This window comes from Cololabis saira, chromosome 1, assembly GCF_033807715.1.
Source record: "Cololabis saira isolate AMF1-May2022 chromosome 1, fColSai1.1, whole genome shotgun sequence".
In the NCBI taxonomy this organism is placed as follows: Eukaryota; Metazoa; Chordata; class Actinopteri; order Beloniformes; family Belonidae; genus Cololabis; species Cololabis saira.
In genome coordinates this window covers 21,747,180-21,773,880 of record NC_084587.1, presented here as the reverse complement: position 1 = coordinate 21,773,880, position 26,701 = coordinate 21,747,180, and the positions used below count along the sequence as shown (strand labels likewise).

At 38.6% G+C, this 26,701-nt stretch overlaps 1 protein-coding gene across 2 annotated transcripts; it reads left to right on the top strand.

Moving 5' to 3' along the window:
- rnf150a (ring finger protein 150a) lies at positions 1-24,484 on the top strand. 2 transcript variants are annotated; one of them, XM_061718148.1, is made up of 8 exons: positions 1-229; positions 372-1,208; positions 12,284-12,534; positions 15,187-15,258; positions 17,646-17,728; positions 17,866-17,962; positions 18,143-18,356; positions 19,729-24,484. In XM_061718148.1, the coding sequence occupies exons 2-8, from the start codon at positions 749-751 to the stop codon at positions 19,860-19,862; spliced, it is 1,311 nt and encodes a 436-aa protein (XP_061574132.1). In that variant the 5' UTR covers positions 1-229; positions 372-748; the 3' UTR covers positions 19,863-24,484. The 2 variants fall into 2 exon arrangements, with proteins under 2 accessions (XP_061574132.1, XP_061574126.1); XM_061718142.1 differs by having other exon boundaries at positions 1-1,208.
- The last annotated feature ends 2,217 nt before the right edge of the window (positions 24,485-26,701 follow it).

The window sequence follows — 26,701 nt, the reverse complement described above, 5'->3', positions numbered from 1 at the left end:
ATTTATGCTTCCGCGTTACACCAACGCAGAGCCTACGGCGTAAGGTACCGCGGCGACGCGCACCGTACGCAGTGCGTCGCCGCGTAAAACTACGCCGTAGGGTACGGCGTAGGGCTTTGCGTCGATTTAACGCGGAACCATAATTATTCTGCGTTCCATTTACCTCGGAAGTCGGAACTCGGAACTGGGAATGACGTCACAGCCGAGTTATCAGCGTTCCAGTTACAAAGTAGGTAAACAAGTTTGTAGTTCGCATATACCACATGAAAAATGTAAATTACACTATAGCAGCATATATATGCCGAACAATACTTGTATACGACTGATTTAGTGTGACCAAAACTAGAATGAAGTGCTACGAATTATTACAGAGCTCTCTTCTACTGTTTACAACCGGGGCAGCCATCTTGGAATGTGAACTCGGGGGTGGTGAAGACTCTCCCACTTTCCCAGTGGGAAATCCAACTTCGAGGGGCGTTCCAGTTGAAAATTCCGACTAAAAACTGGGAAATCCCCACTTCCAAGGACAAATGGAACGCGGCATTATCCACGGACCAACTCCCCCCTACACAGTCTCATCTGTGAGGGTTCCTGTTTGACTCTGGATGTTATGTAAGTTTAAGATAATTTCAGGCTGGCCATCTTTTTATTTCTTTTCTTTTCTGTTTTTTTTTGTGTTAGTTTTATTTTAACGAGGGACGTGATGCCAGCCTAGGCGGACATCCACCCGTCCTCCTCCAGCACTATCATGGCACCACCGTCCCTCCTCATCCGAGCCTGCCGCAGTCTGGCTCTCTCTTCGTGGCTGCTCCTCTCGTTCTGTTTCGTCCACTTGCTGTGCCTGGACTTCACGGTGGCGGAGAAGGAGGAGTGGTACACGGCGTTCGTCAACATCACGTACCTGGACCCGGCCACCTCGCTGGTGCGGACGGAGCGGAGCGAGTGCGGTCGCTACGGCGAGCACTCGCCCAAGAGGGAAGCCCGGGGGCTGGTGCTGCTGCCCAGCCTCCCGCAGGACCGGCAGGCGTGCGACCCCCGGGTCCGGTTCCCCCCGCTCCCCCGCAGCAGCAGCAGCTCCTGGGTGGCGCTGGTGGCTCCGGGAAACTGCACATACCGGGAGAAAATCCGGAACGTTGCGAACTCCAACAACGTGTCCGCCGTGGTTATATTCAACAGCGCCAACGACACCATCACCATGCCCCATGCAGGTAAGATAAGAGGGGACAAGCCGTCAACTTCAGTCTGTTTTCCTATCTGGAATCAGGCCAAAAGTAATAACAATTAAAAAAACAAATAGTTTATATACTGTGTAAATACTTTTGCAAGCAAGGCAGACATCATCACCTCCACAGGTGTCAGGCCAGGTACCGCGGTTGAATTGGTTTGATATTGGATATTGGATATTATGAATTCAACACCCATAAAACTTGTGATACATACCACTGATTTTGGTCAAACCACTTGTGATGTGTTCATGGTCATCTAGACTATATATCACAAAACAGTAATTATTAAAAAATCATATATATGGGCTGGTTTAATGCGGTTTAATGAATTCAACACCCATAAAACTTGTGATACATACCACTGATTTTGGTCAAACCACTTGTGATGTGTTCATGGTCATTTCACTACCGTATATATCACAAGAGAGTAATTATTATAAAATCATATTATGGGCTGATTTAATGAGGTTTAATGAAAACAATTGGTGTTATGTATCACAAGTTTTATGGGTGTTGAATTCATAATATCCAATATCCAATATCAAACCAATTCAACCGCGGTAGGCCAGGTCATACCTGTCACGTTTTGGATTTAAAAATAAGGGACATTTTTTTCACCAGCCCAACCGAGGTCCAGTATAAGGAGAATGAATACATATTATCCACCACTTTAATTGTCATACTTTTTCTTCTTATGTCCACGTCCAGGTATGTTGGAAACAGTCCCATTGACCCTAAACCTCTGAATGAAATTTACAACTGAACTCACAGCAAATGTTGCTCTACTCGCCGTTCACTGGTCCATGTTCAGTGTCATGCACATCATGCAAATTTTCACAAGTCAGATTTTAGTAAATTATTAACGTTATTGCGTTTTTCAGTGTGAAGTCATTTCAGAGACCTTTGTGGATTCTTTAACTGAGCTTGTTATTCCTGTTATTTATTCTATCTAATAATATTATTATTTATTAATTTATTTATTATTCCTATTTCTTATTTTCTATTTCCCTTTTTTCAATGACTTGTTACTGTTTAATTGTGTCTTGCTGCTTTTAAAGTTGATGTAAAGCACTTTGAATTACCTTGTGTTGAATTGTGCTATACAAATAAACTGAGTGGTACCAACAAATACATTTACATCTGTATATGGCAACCACATAATTTAGGTCAATTCATTTAGCGTAATCAAGTTAAACACAAGTGTTCAAATATTTCTACAATGTAACCGTTATCTGCAAAATGTATGAAAATTAATGTGTAGTTATAGTCATACTCCTCAGAGGCAGGAAGATTATTTATTTGTTTTGTAATGTTTATTGTAATCTGAATCGGCTCCGGGAAATTGTACATACCGAGAGAAAATTCGTAACGTTGCAAACTCCAACGTGTCCGCCGTTGTCATATTCAACAGCGCCAACGACACTATAACGATGCCCCATGCAGGAAAGAGGGAAAAAGCCGTACACTTCAGACAGTTTGTTTTCCTATTTGGGAATTATGAATTTATTAGGATCCCCATTAGATGATGCAGTACATCAGCTACTCTTCCTGGGGTCCACACATAACAAACAGACATAACAATATACATTTACAAGTACAGAAACAATATGATCCATACTGATATTCCTTGCTTAAGTACACTTAACAGTCAAATAAAACAACCTTAACAGTAATAGTAATAATGCTAGATAACCTCAATAACAAAATGAGATAAAAAGTATTAATGATAATAAAATATGAAATAAACAAACATCATTATAAGTGTGTGTGTGCGTGCGTGCGTGCGTGCGTGCGTGCGTGCGTGCGTGCGTGCGTGCGTGCGCGCGTGCGATAGGCCAAAAGTAACAACAAAAAAACAAACAAATAGTTTACATACTATGTAAATACTTTTGCAAGCAAGGCAGACATCATCACCCTCCACAGGTGTCAGGCCAGGTCATACCTGTCAAGTTTTGGATTTAAAAATAAGGGGCATTTTCCACCAGCCCAACCGAGGTCCATTATCTTACATTTTATAGACAGATTTACGAGAAATGTAAAATAACTACCTGTCAACCACTTACAAACTACAATTATGTGCTCAGAATCTGATAAGTCTACCTTTGTTGACAGAAATGCTGTGGACTTTCCTATGTATGTAATTCATATAATAGAGCTTAAATGAAAACACAAAAGTGGATTAAAACACATTTATTTATTTTAAATATTTTCAGTTAATATACACATTAATTGTCTTCAAGTGAAACATTTACCGTATTTTCTGGACTATAAGCCGCTACTTTTTTCATAGGTTTTGAACCATGCGGCTTATACAAAGGTGTGGCTATTCTGTGGATTTTTCTTCCACCACTCGGGCGCTCTAACTGGAATTAGAATCAGAACTAAGACAAAATAAATGCAAAGAAGAATACGCTACTTCTTCTTTAGCAGATAGAAGTAGGTAGAAGCAGATTTCAAGCAGATAAATAGATAGATAAATACCGGTTATTTTCTCTTGGTTCTGTCCCGTTTTAATCAGCAAAGTTCCTGCCGTGTTAAAAGACACTGTTAGGAAAGGATCTATTTAGGTACAAACAAGTACATCATTTACAGTTCAAAATGGTTCTGTACATGTAGTAAATATCTAATCTAACAACATAAATATTTGCGGCTTGCATATCTTTTTTTTAAATAGAGCGGGTGCGGCTTATATACAGGTGCGGCTTATAGTCCAGAAAATACGGTAGATTTTCTTTTAAGTTCCACTCATGTGGCTCTCTGGCATTCACTGACTGATGACACAGACGTATGTTTCTGTATCTCCTCTTTAGGAAAGTAAATTCGTTTTTTGATTTTTAGAGATATTTACACCAAGTCTTCTTCTTTTTTGTCCAAACACATCTTCTTTCTCGTTACATCCATCCATCTCTGATTTGTTGCTGAGTTTGCTCCCGTTGTCACCACTAACATTGTGAGAACTGTCACCCAGGCTACAGCAGGTGGCAGTTCTCACGAGGCTAGTGACAATTCAGTTTGCTGAGTAAAAATTATTATTTTATAAAACTGTAAATTTACGGGAAAATACTAATACGGGAGGACGGTGGGACAGAGGCGTCAATTACGGTGGCCAAAACGGGAGACTTGATAGGTATGGGCTAGCTTTATGCCCAATTATGCACATGTCACTGATGGGTTTCAAGAGCTGGACATCTCAGTGGGTAATTACTCTCTCTTATTCTCCTTCTGAGGCTACAGAGCTGTCCTGCATCAGTGTAATCAGATACATGATCGATGTATATCTGGGTAAAGTAAAAGACAATCAATACACACTGGCTCCCCAAGCAGATTGGCTCCTTTCCATTTCCAATAAGATTGCTGACTGTCTATAGGACAGGACTGAGATCTTTGCTGAAGTGTGACAGTGGGGTTTGTAACATCATACCATTAGGTTTAAGTGTATCACTTTGTCCTTATGGTGGCTAAATTCATATATCATACCGTTTTGGACGCATAACTTTGGGAAAAGTAAACAGATGGGTACAGTATATTAATGTATGAAATGAACCATGTATCCTACCAAACAAACAGCTGTACAAGGTGGAAAAACTGTTCATGTTACAGATTGCAAAACCTATTTTTGGTACTCGTTATGTGTCACACACGGGCACTGGTTCGGTTTCCAGCAGTTAAATGCCCAAAAGCATACATATTTATCTCATTTTGCTTCCACAGTCCTAATTTTTCTTCACTCTGCAGTATTTTCTCAATGAGTGGTCCTCCTGAGCATTTTCTTTTCAATATTCAGTATGAAGGGTTGTAGATATGTTGTTTAAAGCCGCACACTTAATGAACCATGATAGATAATTACTTAATCCTACATATAAGTGAAAACAATGAAGCTCATCTTGTACATTATTCACAAAGAGAGGTGTAGAAGCAAAACTACAAACAGTATGTGAAAATTTCAAAATATATTGCTATTCAGTGTTTATATTAAGTTTCTCAGTAACAATTCCTTATCTGTATACATACAGTGCGTACAATCACGGAAGCTTAATACAATTTGCTTCAATGCTTAAACCAGATAAGTGTGGAAATGGCCTTTTGAAAGACAAATGGACGATCAGCAAATTCTTTTGTATAAGTACAGAAGATTTGTCTTGTAATATTAAGAAAAACAGACTGTTAGTCCTGATCTATGTCAAGTTGAATCATGTAGGCATTAGTCACCTCCTCTTAACCTGAATATTTGTTTCACAAGTAATGAGGTCCATTATACAATTCAAAGTTTTCCTGACAGCTCAAAGTGTAATGACTGCTCAACGAATAATGAATAACATTACACTTATCTTGTAGACAGTCAATAGACTTCCACAGGACCTATTTAACGACTGATATTAGTAAATAAAGGCTGTATAAATAACATAGCCAACATAACCCATGCAAAATGATCAGGAACTGCAAACCTGTCACACAGCGACTCATTCATTCATTCACCTTTTATTTGTTTGGCCCAGTTCACAACAAAATTAATCTCAAGGCACTTTATGCAGAAAAAAATCCAGTTTAGTGAAATTATATTCAGTTTAAACACATCTGTAATTCAACAGAGACCAGATTTAAAGTTCATATAATGCCAATCCATAAAGTAGCCTAAGAAAACCAACAGATTGCATTTAATCTTCCCCTGAGTGCAATCTAGCTATCTTGAGCAAGCATGAGGGGACAGTGGAGAGGAAAACAAAGCTTAAAAACCTCCTGCAGGACTAGATTAAGGGATCTGCCTCAACCTAACAGTTTTGATCCCTATGTATATTGATCAAGCACAACTATTGATTCCTTTTAGTGTTATCATGACTCAAACTCTTAGGTAGATAGTCAGATTGCACAGCTGAAGACCTCTGTTTTATGTGTTTTGTTGTGAGCTCCATGTTTGTCCTCATCCTTCCTCTGCTTCCCACTGACTCTTGTTATTGTTTACCTTTCTAAAGCAATTAGACACATTACACCCTGTCATATGCAGTACCAACAAAGATTGCTTCTTCTATAACTGAATCGAGTTTGAGGGGGCAGTACTGACCCCAGCTGAGTACAGATGTATTGCCTGGGTTGAGTCTCTTAACCTTTTACATATAATTCAGTAACTAACCCAAATTTTCAGAGCATTCTGGCATCTATACCGTGTTTAATAGTTTGAAGTTTGAAAACCGACCTGAGATGGAGAATTGAAGGGACCAGGGGGCTTATTTTTTATCTTTTACATTTCTTCAAATTAAGACACAATCAGGAAAGCACCATTTATACCAATGTTAGCTGATCGTATCCCTTTTCTTTGTAATATTGTGCGTGTACTTGTCCTCAGTCAGTGAAACCCAGCACTCTATTGCCTCTATCAGCAGCGACAACTTCCTTGGTTACAACTTCTCATCACTGTTCCCAACTTAGTAGTTTTTCTGTGCATTTTTCTTTTCCACAAAAGAAACTAATATGAGTTTTAGAAATATGATGTATTGACTGTTGCCAAATTCTCTCAAAAAAAGAAGGAATGGTCCTGTGAGCAGCAAAACCTGGTTATTCTCCTTTACATCTGTCTTCCCAGTAGTGCAACAGAGATGTAACCTGTTTTGTCTAAAATTAAAGATATCTTATTTTGAGGGCATATCACATAGCCTTGATGCAGTTTATAAAAAAAAAGGGGGGGCCCCTTGAACTACTGTTTTTATTTTGGACTTATTACTGGATCCAGAAGAATCCTATTAATGACACCTCACAGCACCTTATTATATATTATTAACACTTGTTATTAACATGCATCATGAGTGATCCAGTTATAAGTACACAGCCCTATACAGATGCTAGTGTGAATGCTCTCAGGATTGACTGAGAACGTTTTAGATACAGTTGCTAAGGTCATGTTCAGAGGTGGTCTGGAGCACTCATGACAAACATTTAGTGTATTTAGACCAACAAGCTTAAGGGGCTCTCTTGGGGTTGTGGGAACTGGAATTTTTTATTTTATTTTTTTTCCTCGTTGCAATTGAATCCAGGGATAGACAGACTGAAGTAAGGGCTAGCTGATGAGTGACAGATTAGATGGAATCATGTTGTCATTCCTGTGCTCTGCAATCCCCAAATTCATCTGGTTTCATTTAGGCTGCGAGAAGCTGACTTTGAGAATTATTGTTTTACTTTTGTTTTTTACTGAAATGACTTTTCACCAATATTTAGAAGCCACATTATTGTGGTGTTTGTGTTTTATTTATTGTAATCAAACCTGTTACTGTGCAGTAATAATATCTGGACCAATCATAATACCAAGATTGGAGCAGTCATGCTGTGTTGAGAGAGGCTTTGCTAATGCTTAGTGATGTTTTTTTGCCTTCTTTAAATCCAGACTTTATACTGTATAAATTGATATTCCTAACCAACATTACTAACACTCAATAGCAATAGATCATTTATATTTCATACTCACCTAAATCATCAGGCTCATGGAGAGGCTGGAGCCTTTCTCTGCTGTTACTGGGTGAGAAGATGAGTCAGGCCTGGACTGGCCTTCACTGGAACATTTTACTTATGTTTGCTTTTAATTACCTGGCCAATTTCATACTTGGGCAGTTTTACATGGTATCAGCTTCTTGTTTGCATGTTTAGTGGAGCCACAAGTTTCCTTTTAGAACAGGTTTAGTGATTTCTGATTGTGCTCTGCTGCAATCACTTCCCCGACTGCTTAGGTCTTATAAAGCACACCCAGGCTGCGTTGTGTTGCCATGACAACCTACTTTGCCAAACTATGTTGTCACGTCAGCAGCTGCTGCATATCTACACAATTAAGCCATTTTCTTTTCTTTTAAATCTCTTTTAGCTTGTTCCCAGCTTTTCTGTTGAGTGATTTGGCTGCAAGCTTTAGCCTCATCATTCCTTACAGACATTTGAGTGATAGCAGTCATAATATCTCACTCTTAGCAAGACTGCCCACGATTACATTTACCAAACTGTTGAGCTGTACTTTTAATCGTGATCTTAATATGTATTCTAAATATTTGTATAATTAAGATACACTGTAACCTACTTTTGTAGATATCTGATTTTTACTGATTAAAAAGGTTACCAGATAATTTGGTAGTAATCTTTTCTTGACGTTATCCACTGACAGTGGACCAGATTTTTAAAGAAGCAAAACTCACAACATGAACATGCTGGACTCACTGCATTAACCAGATTCAATATTACGCCTTCTTTGTTTTCACATTTTGGCCATATATTCTCACTAGTTCAGTCTTGGTCTCTGATATTGCGCTCCTGTTTTCGGAGCAGCTATTTTAGTCTGCCCTGGCTGCGTCACAGAAGAAGAAGATAAGAGTTGAAGCTTATGATGCTTTTCCACTAGTACTAGTATTAGAGAACTTGCCCTAATATGCCTTACCTTATTTCTCTTGGCTGTGGAGATTGAGATTGCCATACAAAAGTGTTTTTGTCCTTGTTTTTTCGTTTACAGAGGTCAAGCAGAGTAGTTGTATCCATTTCAGTTATTTAACTTCTGACCTGAGGTGATGTGGTTTAGTCTTGTTTACGAAGGCAAGAGCTGCATCATGGTGATTTCCTCATTTCACCATATGGCCATGCTCTATAAAACCATAAATCTGGAGGTCAAGACTGTGTCAGCCTCAGATTATCCTTGTGGAAAAAATAGGTTTTCAGAGCACTGTTGTTTATCTTTTTACGTTGTCCTGGAATCTTGGGAATTATTACATTGTATCATATTGTGTGATTAAATTCTCTGTACAAATTTTCTCCCTGTCTTATCTCATCAGAATACTTATTTTGTTGATAAAACCCAGGAACAAAGTGTTGACAAAGAGCTAAAGATTGAGCTAGAAATTGGCGCGAGCATCAGACTGAATAGACAGCTGTGTTCAGCAGTGCAATTTGCCATCTGTTTGCTCTGCAAACACAGGTGATCGTTGTCTTGATGATTTTTGGAAGCAATGTTTGCTTAACAGCTTCTATGTTTGGAGAAAGAACATCTAATGCATTAACATGCTTTGTGTTGATGGTAAAAACCCTACCAACTCAATTTTTCAATACCAAAAATGTATAGGTACCACAAGGGGGAAATATTAAAATCTTGACCGCACACATTAAGGGGCCAGTAAGTGGGGCAGCTATAGAGCGTCACAACTGCATTTGTTGGTATTCAAAACCTTTACTGCCTCAGGAAAGCACGTTTTCTCTCAGAATTAGTACCTCTGTGACAGAATCGCAGCAGTACAATAGTCTGCCCAGTGCTCTGCGTGAGTCTGAGCTGTGTGTTTTGTGATGCCAGATTGCCTGAAGCCGTTGTTTATAAGGACTGATGGATGGGGTATACCACCACAGGGAGCCACCCTGATTTCATGCTACCACAGCCTTAAATGGGCTGTACAGGGAGTATGATGTAACAGTATCAAGTTGATTTAGCTGTTCTTGGAGCCATCAATCTTTAGGGCTGAAAGAGTTGAGCTTTCTTGCACCTTTGTTGTTTAAAGCAATTAATTTGAGCATTTCAGCCCTTGTCATTCACTCACTACATGCTAAATATCGAAGTATTGAACTCAACCAGTGCTGAATTTTCAGATTTAAACCAACCAAGGAGCTGTCACCACTTTGTTTTAGACAAGAGGAGAATGTGTCTTAAAGTGACAATATTATACTAAGTATTATATTACCATACCATCTTATTTTAGTCTTTGATATCTCTATAGCAGCTTTGCACCCAACAGAACTCCAAAAGAAATTAATAATTTTTAGAGGATTCTGCCATAGGCCGAGTTCAGTTAGTATTAACTTAATTAAGTGCACTTTTCTGATGATGGGTCAAATTCCTGTAGAAATATGAAATGCATGAAGACAAGGACCTTAAAAAGAAATCCCACTCTCTTACATAAGACAGAGCATGTAATCTCACACAGTACTCATAACCAAGGATCTGCGAGACTTCACTGATTCACAATCTCATGTATTCTGTAAACGGGCTGTTATAACATACATATACATCCCTTTTTTTCTCTCCTTTTTTTTTTTAAAGAGCCGCTGGTCAAATGCCAGATTGCAATATATTGTTATTATATTGTAGATAAGCCCCCCACCCCCCCCAAAAAAACCCAAAAACAACCCAAAACAAAACTAAGATATAGCATATTCAGGGGTTTAAAATGGAAAAACTAAAGTGAGAACTTCACGACAACTGAGTTAATGATTTTTATTAGACTTGATTGGTATTGGTATAAGCATAGGTAAACTGTTGTCATATTTTAATCAAAATGTTACCAAATCTTGATTTTTGACTGAAAACAAGTGGCATCACATTTTCAAGCCAAGCCCTTCACTGCATCAAAACAATATGTGAAGAAAAGTGTGGTTTTAATGAAACCTTACTGAGATACATACGAAATCAATGATTTCATTATGGAAACAACTGAGACATAACCATATAATGAACGTTGTAAGCAAATCTTCCCAAATAGTATTATTATTTACTGTTTTTGATTAGTGAGACTAAAGCTTCCATTCTTTCTTCCTGGCTCTGCCATATAACTCAGAGGTTAAGACGGTTTTCTGTTCAGACGTCGTACACTGTGAATACTTTGTCCTTTTCAGACTTTTTTTATTTTTTGCACGTATAGGAAGATACCTGCTCAGTATATTGTAAAATCCTTCATTATGCACGATTAGTAAATCAACAGATGGCTGCTGGCAGGAAGTCTTTGACACTGAGAGGATTTAGTGACCCCTGCTCTCTTTAAGCTCCCAAACACCAGCCCAATTTTTCTGTTAGTTCTAGAGCTGGGTGTAAAAGAAATAAAAAGGGATTTTTCAGTTTGAATCCATCCATCCAGGGTTTTTGCACCGCTGTAAGTTTTGTACCACTGCAGTCACGTGACATTGTTGTGGACATATCTCTAGCTTGGACCCTTCTCAGACAATGTGCAAAGGAATAACACACAAGTCATTTGTGCAATGGTTGACAAAATTTTGCCCATTACATTTTTGTATATATTACCTTTATAAAATTTGTACTATACGCACAAAATATTTCATTAATTTCAAATCAATCTGTTGATGAGCCAGTATCTTATTTAATTGGCTTATTTTTTCTGCTTGAAATGTTCAGGCTGGGCTGCTCATCAAATGTATAAGATTTTAAACACACCAACACTGGACTGTGGAGCAATCAAAATGTGTTCTGCAGAGTGACGAATAGTGCTTTTCTGTTTTGGAGTCAGATGGACGGGTTTGGGTTTGTAAGAATGGGAGAATGCTGGGAAAACATTATCTGCTTGAGCACATGGAGGAATAATGATATAGGACTGTTTTTTTATTTTTTATATGGCTTGGGCCAAGTGTCTTATCACTAGTGATTGGCAAGCTTAATGCTATGCTTCCAACTTTGTGGCAACAGTTTAAGGCAGGCCCTTTTCTATTTGGACATGACTGTGCTACAATGCAAAAATCAAGGACTATAAAGAATGATTTGATTAATTCAATGTGGAAGAGCTTGACTAGTTCACACAGAGCCCTAACCTCAATCCTATCGAGATCCTTCTGGGATGACATGGAATGGATATTGCGAGCCAGGCTTTGTCTTCAACATTGGTGCCTGACCACACAAATGCTCTGCAGAATGAATTAATGAATTCCCAAAGCAACACTCCATAATTGTGTGGAAAGGCTTCCAAGCAGAGCGGACACTCTTACTGCTGCAATTGTATCTACATAACACCACAGGCAAATCTTTAAATGAAAACTGGCAAGCCTTGGAATTCAACACCATGCAATTCTTTCAAATTTTTTATTTAAATGAAAATCAGTCCCTAGGAGGAGTTTGTAAAAGAACTCGAAATAAAAAATATCACACATGATTTATTAGATGTAAATCTGTGTTTCCTTTGTGGGTCTTCACATTTTTCACATGTTCTTCCAGCATGTTGAGACCCTTTTAAACAGGGATTTTTGTATTGTATTTCTCACTATTGTATTCCACTTTCTTTCCCTGCACATTTAACTCAATGGTGCCTGTGTTACATGTGTTTTTGTAGATACAGGCCATGTTGTGGCCATCATGATCCCAGAGCCTAAAGGCCGAGAGATAATGGTCTTGTTGGAGCAGCATATTTTGGTGATGCTGCACATCACTGTAGGAACACGCAACCTGCAGAAGTACGTGAGCAGAACATCGGTAGTGTTTGTCTCCATCTCCTTCATCGTCCTCATGATCATCTCCCTCACCTGGCTGGTCTTCTACTACATCCAGAGGTTCCGCTACGCTAATGAACGAGACCGTAACCAGGTATGAGTGTGTACCACAGTTTGAGCTGGGGGATTCAGACTGCAACTGTGCTTTCATCTCATTCTTGACATTGACTCATGCATGTTTCCACAGCATTGCAGGCCTAAAAAGCTCATTTACTGTAGCATCTATTTATATCTGCATCAACCTCATTCCATGCTGATTGACGAATTTTGGATATTAAGTCAACATAAATGCGTTGCATGCAGTCATCAAAAAAAGTTAACGGCATGTAGGTCTTGGAGATAATCGTTAACGTAGGTGATGCTGATTAGTTGAAAGTGAGGTTAAGCTGGGAAGAAGCCCACAACTGTCCTATTTCATCACAAAGATAACAAAGCACCAAAAAAACAAAGAACAAAGAAGCATATTTGAAAAGCAGATTTAGTCTGCACAGGACGGTCATCATTATTTTAAAATGTAATTTCTTCCCACCACAAAACAGATTGTTGCACCCTTAAACTTCTTACTATGGCCCATAATGGTTGCAACATATAAAATGTGTCACGAGACAACGCAGATCAGATGCAGCGCTATAGACATGTTGGAAAACCTGTAAGGGAGGCCCAAAATGATTCTTGCAGTTGGTACAAATAAAAATATGAAAACCTAGCGAGACCTCAACCAACTCAGCTCTCTGATCTTTTGGGCTGGCACTGTTAATCTTTTCTTTTTTTTCCCAGTAATCATTTTATCATTGGGTCCAGGGAACTGTTATCTTTGGTGTTTGAAAAGAGAGTACAGGTGATAAGGCCGTCAGATTCCTGCTCTTGAATACCAGTGCTGATTTTACCAGTTGGTTGAATAATTTAGTGATGTGGTAAAATTCTGTGGGTTCTTCCAGTGAAACTTGTTGGTTCTGTATGTAGAGTAGTATATCATCTGCATATTTTAAAATAACCCATAATGCTATATCATCATGGATTTGTTAATTTGGTAAAGCTATTATTCTTTTTGCATTAATACGCGTTGGAAACTCTCTGTGTTACGCTATGTACCATAAGAAGTACCTTAAGATCGATCCTGAAAAGCAGGGGAAGCCAATGCAGAGACTTTAAAACCGGTGTACGGTGAGCTCGCTTTCTGTAGTAGCATCCCCATAGGCCGGAGAGAGAAACGGACGGACTCTGGCTATATTCTTAAGATGACTGAAACCGGTTTCAACCACATGATAAACATGGGATAAAACTAAGCTCAGAATCAAGAATGATATCCAGTGTAACGGCCGGCAGAGAACCCAAATGCAGCACACAGAGCATACAGTGGTAGTTTGTCTGGTTCACTTTATTTCCCAAAAGGGGCGATGAGCAGGCAGGAATGCAGGACAAGGATCAGACAGTAATCAGTGTCAGGTTCGGAAGACGAGGTCGGGCACCGGAGAACAGGCAGAGTCCAGGAACAGGCAGGGTCGGCAACGGGAAGTCAAAACAGGGAATGCTGGAGAGTCTTGCATCAAGAGGGCAAAGAGACAATCTGGCAGTGAGCGTGGAGGAGAGGGGAGCTTTTAAACTGGCTTGATTGCCGATGAGCTGCAGCTGAGCGAATGGAGCGACTAACGAGGTGGGCATGGCAGATGTGGTGAGCAGGAGAGAGGCGAGTGGAAAACCACTGAAGGCAGGTCTGTGCGGAGGGCTGACCTTAACATCCAGGTTCTTTACTTGATTAGATATGTTTAATCATACATGTATTTAAGAATGTCATTTTGACAAATTTTTATCTCTCTTAGCCTTGGGACTGATAACTAAAACCTGGTTGAGTTGCAGGAAGTTTTCTGCCATCTATGATTTAATATCTAAAATACAATTTAAAAAGGTAATCAATTGGCCGTGTGTCTTCAGGACACATGGCAATGCACAGCTGTGTGTCATCAGCATAGCTGTGACAATGAATGCCTTGTTTCCTAATGACATCCCCAAGTTGAAGCATATGTACATTTAAAAAGAATTGGGCCTAGGATTTCACCTTGGGGAACACCACATTTTATTTCATAGACCCTGAGGAGCATGTAACCTTTTATGTAATAATGTCTTTATATTTCCTGACATTGTTGAGATTTTCTGCAATTGGCGTTTCTAGATTTTCATTTACAAGTTCAAATTTTTGTTCATGTAATGTCTTAGTCTTTTATATTATAAAAATGAGATTGTATCACTCATTTGAAACCATGAAGGATGCCCAATCTCCCCTAAAAATGAAATGCTGAAATATATATGAATAATATATGAAAATGTGAATATATATATGAATAAATAATTATTATTTAGCTCATCTATGGAATTGTTTGATATGGCTTGCTGAGGAAACATCTCTTCTTGTAGTAGAATGAATTTAGATTTTTTTTTAATTATGTTTGATAATTTTGTTTTATTTATTGATTTATTCTAGGGTGATTTCCGTTGCATGCTGTTGTCAATGTCATATTATTTAAGTCTCCCAGTGAAAAGCCGTTTTCTTCCTGTTCCATCTATTTATTTATTGAAGTTTGTGTTGAAATCACTTCCCATCTTCACGTCTACTTTGCATTACCAGCTCAATGACATACCCATTATGATGTTGCTTTTATTATTTACTAGTTTTTTACGTTCTTGTTTTGACCAGTAAAATATGTTCAACCATGTCAAGTTGATAAAATGTATCTCTTTATCTCTGCAGAGGCGTCTTGGAGATGCTGCTAAAAAGGCCATCAGTAAACTTCAAGTACACACCATAAAGAAAGGAGACAAGGTAAACAAAGTTCTGCAGACTTCACATGACATATTTTAGATCAGTTGAGAGCTTCTATTGCTGACTGTAAAACATTGATTCTGTCAATTCAATTTCTTTTTATTTCAATTTGTTTCAATTTCAAGGTTAGTATTAGTATTTTCAATACTGTACCTAGATTTTCTATTTTGTTCATGTTTTTTTTAGATATGGTCGGTTTAGGAGTCCAACTTATTTCTGACATTATTTAAAGCGGCACTATGTAACTTTTCCACCTTAATATCATATTTCCAGAGTCATTGTGATGGTACATCAACTTCCAACAGGTTTAATGACACTTCTGTCATGGTCTGAGGGGGTCTGTATCGCCTTCACTGGCACTATGTAACTTTGAGGTGCATGGTAGGAACCCTGCCACACTAAAAAACTACACATTTTTACGGCTTTGACTGCTTTACGGCATACGTCAATTCCCCCTCCTTCCCGATTCGGAGTCGAGACGAAAATGGGTGGGGCTTGGAGCGCAGGGCTCAGCAGAAGCTGGTAACCCGTTGCTGTGTTGTGGCTGCAGCAGCTCCACACAACAGACGTGGGGAAAAGATCGCTAATGGTTTAACTTTTCACCGCTTTCCTGCTCGGAGGCAGAACCACGGAGGCCAAGTATCTGATATAACAGAGTAAAAGAGTGAAAGAGTCGTCGGCTCGCTTGGATCGCGGCTGTAACGACCAAACACTCACACAGACCGGTGTCGGATCAAAACACGGGTTTTATTCCCCACTTCGCCAGCTAAACACAGTTGCTGGCCAGCTCTCTGCGGTGCAATTAACCCCAATCTGCAGATAAAACTAGTTTGTTGAGGAAAAAATATTAACTCTTATTTGTAGCTGCAGAGGAAAAAAATTATCTCACGAGGAAAACAAAAATATTGCTCACGCCTCGGAGCCTCTTCAGCATAATACAGCAGTCAAAAAAAAAGAAAAGAGAAGTAAGAGTAATACAAAACATGTACTGTAAGTTGTACTATTATACAAATTTATTGAAACACATGGCGAGTCAAACATTTACCAAAGCAGCTGCCAAACACTCCTAATCAAGGTAGCCTAAGACGCTGGTTGTGCAGAACTGCGGCAGTAAATCCCTTCTAAAGAGTGGAGCTCCGACGAGGAGCTCCATTCTTTAGTAGGGATTTCATATGGATCCAGACCGTTAATAATCATTATTTTCTCCATATACTGCTCCCTGGCTTCCTTGTTTAAGGTATCCCGGTAAATTCCAGTTCCTTTCCAGCAGTTTAACATCTTTTTTTTGCGTTCCGTCTGTTCACTTGGTGAAACAGAAAAGTGGTTTTGAAAGTCCGTCCCGTCTTCATTTACTATCAAAACAAATGCACGCGACGGGGACATGATCTTTCCGGCAGTACGCGCTGGTGCTCATGGGAAACGTAGTGTTCTTTCTGGTAAAGCACTACCGCTTTTGTCCAAAAGATGCCGCCAAACTCAACAAAAGCAGAAAGTTACCTTGTGCTGCTTTAAGAAACTATAGTCCCTTTTACATCAATGGGTTCAAGAGATGGAAATGACAAATGCCAAATAACATGAGTTTGTTTCATGTTGGTTAAACACGCTCACCTCCTGAAACTGATTACCTAAAAGTCACCTTTCTTAAAGAGGAAAAAAAGTCATAATTGAAATGACTGAACTACCATTTCTGATTATTTCACTGCTGTGTCAGGCTGTCTTCACCAAATTACATTCAAATAACTGAGTAGTTTATTTCTAAGAAATCTGGCTTGTGAAATCTGTTTTGTTTTTTGTTAATTCTTATTAAAACAAATTCAGACTTAAGGGTCGTGCTACATATATCAGGCAAATCTCGGTTGAAACATTGCAAAAGATTGTAGAGGATTTTTGCACTAAATTGTGAACTGAACTGTTAAATCGTCTTTTCTTGGTTATACTGTTGATGATATATGATGAATATGCACTCTGAATCAGACCAAATTGCTTTTTTGGTTTGAGTCATATTTTAGATACACATTTAAAATAAACACTAAACTTGAGCTCCAAAAAAGGATTAGCAGATTAGATTCCAGTATTTGGTATAATCTTTATGGCTTGAGTTTGAGTGTAGAGCTACGCTATCAAATATAATGAAATGTTTAGAAATTTTTTTTAGCTTTAAATATTTTCAATCCTCTGTAAAAGTGCATTTTAGGAAGAGTGAACACAAGAAAAAGACAAAAAAAAAAAAGCTTAAGAGAGAACACCTGGTTGAGATAATGCAGAACCTTAAACATGTGTTTAACATTTGTATCCCCTCTTAACATTTTTCAGATCATGCTGTTCTTGATTTACTGTGTAGGGATTTATTGGAGAATTTATTCCTTTGTTTCTTGTTTATGCTTAAGGAAACTGAACCAGACTTTGACAACTGTGCAGTTTGCATCGAATGTTATAGACCCAATGATGTTGTGAGGATATTACCATGCAGGTAAAGTGTTTCCCATCATCACATAGCCAACAATGTTTAGACATTTCACACATATTTTTTTAAAGTCAGTTCTTGATTTAAAACAAAAAAAAAAAAAACTGTATGATTTTGTGCTTTTGTGTCTCGTTTGGGGTTAGACACGTCTTCCATAAACACTGTGTTGATCCTTGGCTACTAGACCACCGAACGTGCCCCATGTGCAAAATGAACATCCTCAAAGCCCTGGGAATCGCAGTAAGCTCCTTTTAATATATTTAGGTTACTTATACCTCATTCACATGTATTTTAAAACTATTTAAATAGCTAACTTATATTACTTCAGAAAATCAAATTAGACTGACACTATGAAGGTGCTAAAGACAAACAATGTACAGAATAACAAGTGTAGCACCTGATGGGTTTGGTACGCTTCAGTTCAACACAGACTGCACAGATGAGGTTCCTCCGGACTATGAGGTGTCTGTCGGGGATCCAGACGCCAATCCCATCAGTGCTGCAAGTGAAATCACAGTTAATGAGAGCTCCGTGGTGCTGGATCACACAGGAAGAGTCACAGACCTACACCAACAGCTCCATCATGACGCCGAGACGGACCTGCAGGCAGAGCAGAGTCACATCATTGCAAGCAGTATGTACACACTTGTTATGTGTAGTTAAAATTTGCTAAATGTAACTTTATATGAAGAACACTATTCAAAAGTATTTATTCTCTTTTTTCTCTTTTTTTTTCTGACATATGTATGAGATCATCAAACAATGGAGTTTTAATGGATTATTTAATTTATTAAGGAAAATGATTGCATTAAGCGTGTGTGTGTGTGTGTGTGTGTGTGTGTGTGTTGTGTGTGTGTGTGTGTGTGTGTGTGTGTGTGTGTGTGTGTGTGTGTGTGTGTGTGTGTGTGTGTGTGTGTGTGTGTGGGTGTGTGTGTGTGTGGAGAGGAAGTGAGTTGAAAATTATCACAATAATAAAAGCTTTAGAAATATTATTAAAAGTCAAATATGTGACAGCCTCTTACTTTTTTACTTTTAAAAACTATGAAGCCAAGTTTAAGGTGGCAGAGTTAAGTTTTGGGATCTAGCGACGTCACTATTAATGCAACTAGAACCGGATTCCTTTGTGAATCAAATGTTGACACAAATGTTTGCATGAGACAAGGCGAAAGGACTTTCAGGTAATAGGTTGATCAGGTTCATTTTGGCTTCTATACAATATTTAATTTATTTATTTTTTTCATCAGACAATCAAGTTTACAATAGATGTTTCATACTGGCAACAGTTTCGGCTGTGAACTCCAGCCTTCTTGAAGTGTCATCCAACTGATTAAAAGATGATGAAAAGAAAACTTTAAATAAAGACTTTCAATAATATTAAACATGTTTGATTTTGTTGTAAAACCAAGACAGGGACAAGGCTGGCTCAGATTTAGTCCATCCACTGACCCGAAAGTGTGCCCAAAGTCGGGCAAGAAGCTTCACAATTTTCTTCCAACTCCAGAAATGTTCTGATATTTAAAATTGCGTCCAAAATCGTTAAGTCTATGATCCATATAAGTACACCCCATAATTCAATAACTTTAAATAATTATTTGTTGTATGATGTCATACAACAAATTACAACAGATTACATACATACAACAGATTTGTTTATGCACCGGTCTCTTAAGGTCCTAAAGCTTTAGCAGTTGGACAGATGACTCACATTTGATCCTAGAACACTTGGGTCTAGAGATGTTTTTACCGGTGACTCAAGGAAATCTACAGAGATGGACCTTTTTATATTTAAAGAGTATTAAAATCTCTGCAAATTGAGCCGGAGCAAGGGCATTGATGGCTTTAGAATAAATGTTGAAATCTTAAAATTAACTGCACATTGAACCAGGAAGAGACTCCAAGGAGTCATTAAGTGGCAATTATTTTAAGTTAACTCCAGAATATAAAGAAAGAACTGTATTTACTGTGGCATGATCAGAAATGAATAACCTCTGTGTCTCGCCCCTTAGGTGAACACCAACCTCCTCTGAGCAGTGATTCAGACACTTCAGTCATCATGAGCGTTGATGTATGCATGTCTGAAGTCAATCTCTCTGTGGAGCCAGAACGTGACGAAGCCAAGTCCAGAGCCAGTCAGTGCTAAGAACGGCTGCCAGGAGGAGAATGGTGAGAGCAGGACTGAGGGATCAGTGGGGTCGGAGACGAGTTGTGTTTATGGCTAATTTGCAGTGGTCTCAAAAAAGATGTAAAAATGAGCAATACAAGCAAAGCCCCCCCCCCCCCCCAATCCCAGCTCTGTCTACATCAATTAAAAGCAGACTAAAAGCAGACTCTGTATCTGTGGACTTGTTCCTTGCTCATTCTCCAGCAGTGGTGGTGACCGGACAGCGAATCACAGCTCTCACAGTTTTTGACAAGTCAACCTTTTCACATCCTTCAGCCTAGCATCTGAACTGCACTGCAGAGCACCAGGACCTCCTTAATGCACATGTGCATTGTTTCTTAGCATGAAAATGTGTACAAATAGTTTAACTTCTTGGTATAAGATCACTGCCAACCATTCAAGAAGTGTTATTGGTGTGAAAGATGAATACACAACACATGTAGCAGTTATATGAGGAGTTCAATCTGAGATCAGAACAACTCGTGAGAATTAACATCAGATAGTCATCAGACTTGATTAAATGCCTCTGAAAACCTGAAGTTAAGGTTTCAGTCAGTCAAGAGAAATTAAAGACTTGTAATATGTAAGCACACATTATCTGAATTTATAAATGTAAATGTTTCTGTTACTATTTTATGGATCTTTAGATTTTAACATTCTAATTTACCAAGTGACTGTAAGAGAACACAATATCTCCGATTCCCACATTTGACAATCGTGGTTTGTCTTATGCAGTGTGAAGTGATGTCATTCATTGCCCTTGTGAGACATGCTGCTACTTTTTACAACATATAAAGGAAGTGCTCACTTCCATCAGCCTGTTTGGAGGGAAATAATACCAAGATCTGACCATGTGCACTCATTCCCATTAAAAAGCTACACTTGTTTAGCAGGCAAGTCTCAAAATAGATCCACAATAATTTGTGCCAAGCTTATCTGCTGAGTTTTTTTGTTGTTGTTTTTTTTGTTTCCCCCCCGCCCCGAATATTATGTTTTATTCCCTGGCTCTAGGAGAAATGGCACTACATCCTTTCAGGGAACATTTCAAGAATTATCACGAAGGCTCAGGGTTGAATTGTGTTTTTGTCTGTTGCAAAAGAAGGGGGATCTTGATGCCGATAGCACATTTTTATGGCGTGAAAATATTTCTGAGTGAAAGTTTTTACAGTTGGGGAGCATATCTGCACTGACCGTTAACTCATGGATGTTTCTGAATGTTTTAACGAGCATCTTCAAATTAGAAGGAAAATACCAAAAGTGCATCACGACCAATGTGTGCAGAGAAATGTGTGAATGTATGTAAATTATTGTACGCTGGTAAGAAGATACTTGGACCTCTATCCTCACAGATCCCAAGTCCCATTTCATCTTTAGGTTATCATCACAGAGCCAATTGGAAACAGGTATAATTATTATTATTTTTTTTTATTTTTTTACAGTGACAGTTGCTCGTTTAAATGTCTGACCTGCAGCTATAAGCTATACTGTTCGTTCACTCTGATAACCCCTATTTTCAGCATAAAATCTAACTTTTTCACCATCCATCCATCCATCCATCCATCCATCCATTGCCTGTAGCTGCTTCTTCCTGATCAGGGTTACAGGAATCTGCAGGAGAGTTTTCCAGTGTTTTTTATGCAGTTATGTTAAGGGGTACACTCTGGATGCGTCATCAATCCATCACAGGGCCACATAGATGAACAACCACACACGCTCATTCTTGGGGTCAATGCAAACTCCACACAGAAAGACCCCAGCCAGGATTTGAACCAGGAACCACAATAAACCTCCCTTAGTTGTTTTTAACAACCCTTTAAAGCTAGTAGAGACCAAAAACACAGCTAAAAAGAGGAGGATTGATTCTGGTAGGTTCACTTGTTGCAGCTACACGCTTTTGGGCAAAACTCTGTTATATTTAGATTATTTTTTCAGGGTGAATTAAGAAAGAAAGTTGGCTCCTGGTTCTCTCCACACTACCCCACATCCCCTAATGAAGCTTTTGCAGCTGCATCTGCTCACATTTTTTGCAGTTTTAAACAGTGAACAAGCACAGACTCCCTGGCTCTGTCAGTGGAACTTCTAAATTCAATTTTTTCCACTCAAAAAGTCCCTGAAGCCTTCGGAGACTCAGTTATGTAACACACATGTTCAAAAACCACTTTGTGTGAGCCCATTTTATATACTTGTTTTGAGAAAACACTGGCACTGAGAGAGGGGACTATTCCCAAGTTTTCTTTTTGTTGACGCTTTCTAAGACTGTATACGTGGTATTGGCTGTAGCAGCTTGACAACTGAGGACTCCTAGTAACAAAAGTCCTTGCATTAAAAAAAATTTTTCTGCCGCAGTGCTTCACTGTGATGTACTGCCTTTATTTAAAGAGAGGATTTGATGATTGCTATGTAACCAGCATGCACACGTGTAGCATACAAATTCAGCATCAGTACGCTGTTTTAAGTAAATTATGAAAGATTTGAGTTGTATCTATTTTCATATTCTTTTTGACAGTTTGGTAAAAACCAGTCAGTTTTAAAAAGTTTCTCTCAAGCAGCTCATCTTTTGTGTTAAGGACATGAGATGAGAAAGTGATATGAATGTGATTCTCGCCAGCACAATATGGATCCAGATGTTTTAATGCCTGCCTAATCTGAATCTTTAAGCCTCCATACGTTACATCAGCATGTGTAGCGAAAAAGAGCACAACACACACCCATCTGTATCTCTTGCTGCCCTCATCTTTGCCCTTTGCTCTTTCTCCATGTATCATTTTTAATTCATGCGAGCTTCTTCCTTCATGTTCTTTCCACTTCCCGTTTGCACATAAACACAACACAACTTTGCCATGACCGTTTGTTTGGTTGACATGGAGACAAAATTAAACAAAGCACATCTGTTTAGCAGTATCACACGGCCTGACCAACCTGAATCGCAAGGTACAAGGTGTCTCACCTACGTCTGTTTACACGGTTTTAATGAGACATTCTCTCTTGGAAAATAGATTTTAGAGACAAAAGACCTGAGAATACTTTATTTATTGACACTTCAGTTCAATAAAAATAAAACTTGTGTCCTGACCGTGAGTTTACCTACGACAACATTACTTAATACTGCTTTATATTTGAAGAGAAATATGTATTTTTGTTCTTTGGAAAAACAATGTCTTCAGGGCCCATACCATGATGCACCTTACAGGTTTTAATCCTTTTTATTCTTCTTATTTCTAAGGGTCAAAAATGAAAGAGTGGAAGCATCTGTTTACTCTTGGTTGAAATGATGCAGAACGAGCCACCAACCAGGTGTTACACAGATATGTGGTTTTTCTTTTTTATTCTGATGTATCAGACGAAAAGCCACTACAATAAATAGCAGGTTACTTCTGAAGGACGTCAATGCAACTTTTTCCAGACCTTTAACATGCACAAACAGGTGGCACAACATGGTTAATGAAAGCAGAAAACTCCAAATAGCATTTGATGTCCTCATCAAAAGAAAGGCTTTACTTTTTAATGGCGTTTCTCGTTTATTTTATAGTTTATATAAATGTATATGTTATTCAGTGGTGGCCCTGCTTAAAAAAAAAGCCCTGTGTTTACCCAGCTAGACTGTGAGGGTCCCATATAGTTTTAGTAAACACATACTTCACTTAAAATCCAGGTAGATTCTGCTCAACTCACCTCTTTCTTAGTCCATGCCCATTACGTACACTTCTATCCCTCAGAGGCTGCTCATATTGGCCCACATAGACTTCCCATTTTGGGCCCATAATACTGAAACTGTCAGGGACCCACACCATTTGCCAATTTCAAGCCAAAGCCCACTTTCAATACCCAGATGGGGCCCGCTGGGACATGCTGGCTGGAAGGGTGCTAAAGTGAAATGAGTCAAATTTACAATTTTGTAGCACCCATACATCAAAAGCATTTAGGAAAAAAGACGTCTTGTAAGATAGCCATGACTAGCGTATTTTGCATAGCCTTGTGTAAGTTCAACAAAAGATAGTGCATGTTTTACGTACGTGGTTTGCTGGTACTTTCTGCAATCCAGTTACTGAAATGAATGTATACTCATGGTTAAAAATGCTGTTTATATTTTCCCAATAATTAGTAGCTAATTATTCGTTCCTTCCTGTGAATTATCAGAAGGTGTTTTGAAATTATTGGGGAATTATAGTTGTGTAAAATGAAGCCTTAAGCAACTCTGCTTTATTATAGATGATGTAGGCTGTTCGCTGTGTTTTTATTCTGTTTTTACACTTCCTTCTGGATGTTTTAACCCTCCTGAATTGCACATTAACCATCCAGATGGTGGAGAAGGCTGATCTAAACAGTTTTCTTTTATGTATAGCTTTTAAGAATGAGGGCTACAGTGCTGAACACAACAAGAGTCACTTTATGTTGTGATATTTTATCTGTACTATATGGATATGGGGTTGAGGATATTGTTATATTGTAAGCTTGTATACCCAACAGAAATAACACCTAACTATTTTGTAACAGAAAAAGCTTTGTGTCAGCAGAGTGTCTGTGCTTTTCTTGTATTGCACATGATGCATGTGTTTGAATGTCTATGAATGTGTCTTTAAAATAAAGTTGAAGCAGGTTTTCCCAATGAACACATTTGTTTTGCGTATGAATGATGTTTACCTATTTGAGGATGAACAGCTCTAGTAGGTTTGACATATATTTGAACATATTAATTACCCAGTGATGGTTGTTTGAAAAAAGAAAGACAGCTAAAAAAACACGGTGGCAGCTAAATTCTAACCTTCTGCACTATATATGCTTACAAAAAACAAAACATAAAAAGGGTTATTTCATCCTTCAGAGGGGCGTCTTATTGCCTCCTCAGAGGCATTCCCTTTCAAATGCAACCCTTGTCACTGTTCAACAAGGGAACGTTTTCCTCTCCAGAACCGGCCTGTGGAGTCTATGCTCTGAGCTCCTTGCTTGGTCCTGCAGCCTGTGGGCTCTGAACAAAAAGCATGAGGGGAATTTCAAAAGAAACAACCCAGAAAACAGATTTCTTGGTGAAATAAACAAACATGAGTTGGTTGTGTAAATGATAAACTGTGATTTAGTGGACACAGTTTTCCAAGTATGCAGATTCAATTTCGGGAGAACATTTCACAAATGTGAACCTCGTGCATGTGAAATTCAGTTGCGGTTTCAAACTTCTTGTTTTTTCTTGTTACAGTCTAAAGACTTTTCGACATTTTTACAGTGCAATGCAATTTTCATAGGGGATGGTTTATGAGTAAAGGTTAGGCAGTCACTTGTGAATAGATTGATTTTGCAGTCTGGGACACATAATGAAGTGGACAGCTTGAGGCAAATGTTGATCCTGTCTGGAAAGGATTTAAAACCCTAACCTAATGGAAGAAAAGGGCTTGAGGCAAAGGAGGTCGAAAATAGAAAGAAGTTTAGAATCAAAGGACTGGTGTAAAGGAGGAGCTTTAAAATGGAAGGGTTTATTAAGACGTCTTAAGGAAATGTTGTTCTCGTGGAGTCCAGCAGGTGTCAGCATCCAGCTTTTACACAGCTGGAACTAAAACTGAAGAGGAAACGTCACAGAAAACCAGGTTTCATTTGGTCCATAAGGATGATATATTTTGTATATAGTGATCTGAAAGATACATTTTTAAAATGCAAGTTCTTATGATTTCAACAAGATTTAACTGAAAATAATGTACGGTAAACAAGCTTCAAAGTTGTCTCATGTGGCATGACTTTGAAAGATCCGCCTGTTCGTTTGCACCATAAGAAAACCAGTGATCAGAATCAAATGTTAATACAAGCTTTATTATATCAGGCACTATATTTTCCCCCAATAGTGGCTCCTTGTGCCAATCCGATAGATGGGAGGGGTCTCAACTGGCCTGGAAAGGTCAAACTCCATACCCTGTGTGTCTCAAAAAAACAGAATGGAAAGCTTGCACAGTAACATCTATCTAACTAATCTCAGCTGAACTTTGCCCCTCGCAACAAACTCAGAAAAGAGACGTTAATGGTTAAAAAGATGACATGCAAATAATCAGTATTTATGTCAAATAGTTAAATCTAAAATCAGCCTAACAAAAATGCAAAAATGCTGTTACGAGAATAATAAATTCAAAAGATTTTGTGCAGATGGATGCATTCTGTGTGTTAAAAGTATAAAGGCATGTCACTAATATATATAACCCAGCAAAGCAATAACACAACTAAACCCTGTAATTAAGTATATATAAAATCCCTCTGATAGATGAAACACTGTCTGCTAAACCCCCCCCCTCTCTCAGGTTAAGGAGGAGACCTGAGCTCAGTGCAGGGCCCTCCCGGGGTTGGTAGAGGATGGCAATGCCTAGGACTGTCACTTAGGTAGGAGCACTGGGTGATGAAAATGGGAAAAAAATCGCAAAAAAATAAAAAAAAAGGTCCCACTGAAACCAGTGCAGCCATCAATTTTATTTTTAAGGGGAGTACTTAGCATACCACCCAACTCCTAACCCTTTTTTCTGGGTCACCAATCTCTCCACTTTTTTACCGCAACTCTAGAATAGTAATACTAAAAACAAAATACATATATTGCATTATATCTTATCAAAACAACTACTATTAAAACATGCATATATTCTAAATTCCCAATTACATAGAACCTCAACTATATAATCCCATGTTTTTCACTTGAACATAGTCTACAAGAAAAAATATTGTGCACTTCTTCTAATTAAAAACTCTATTTAGTCAGATGAAAGAATCCAGGGAACAGTCTCAGATTTAATCTAAGCCAACCGAGTGATGGCTGTTGTAATTTACAATCTATAGCTGTGGTAATGCATTTC

Bases quoted from the DNA above. Each gene is read 5' to 3' on its own strand.
- rnf150a (XM_061718148.1), top strand. From the start codon at position 749: ATGGCACCACCGTCCCTCCTCATCCGAGCCTGCCGCAGTCTGGCTCTC. The intron at 12,535-15,186 runs GTATGAGTGTGT...TTATCTCTGCAG, and splicing joins ATGAACGAGACCGTAACCAG to AGGCGTCTTGGAGATGCTGC. The intron at 18,357-19,728 runs GTATGTACACAC...CTCGCCCCTTAG, and splicing joins GAGTCACATCATTGCAAGCA to GTGAACACCAACCTCCTCTG.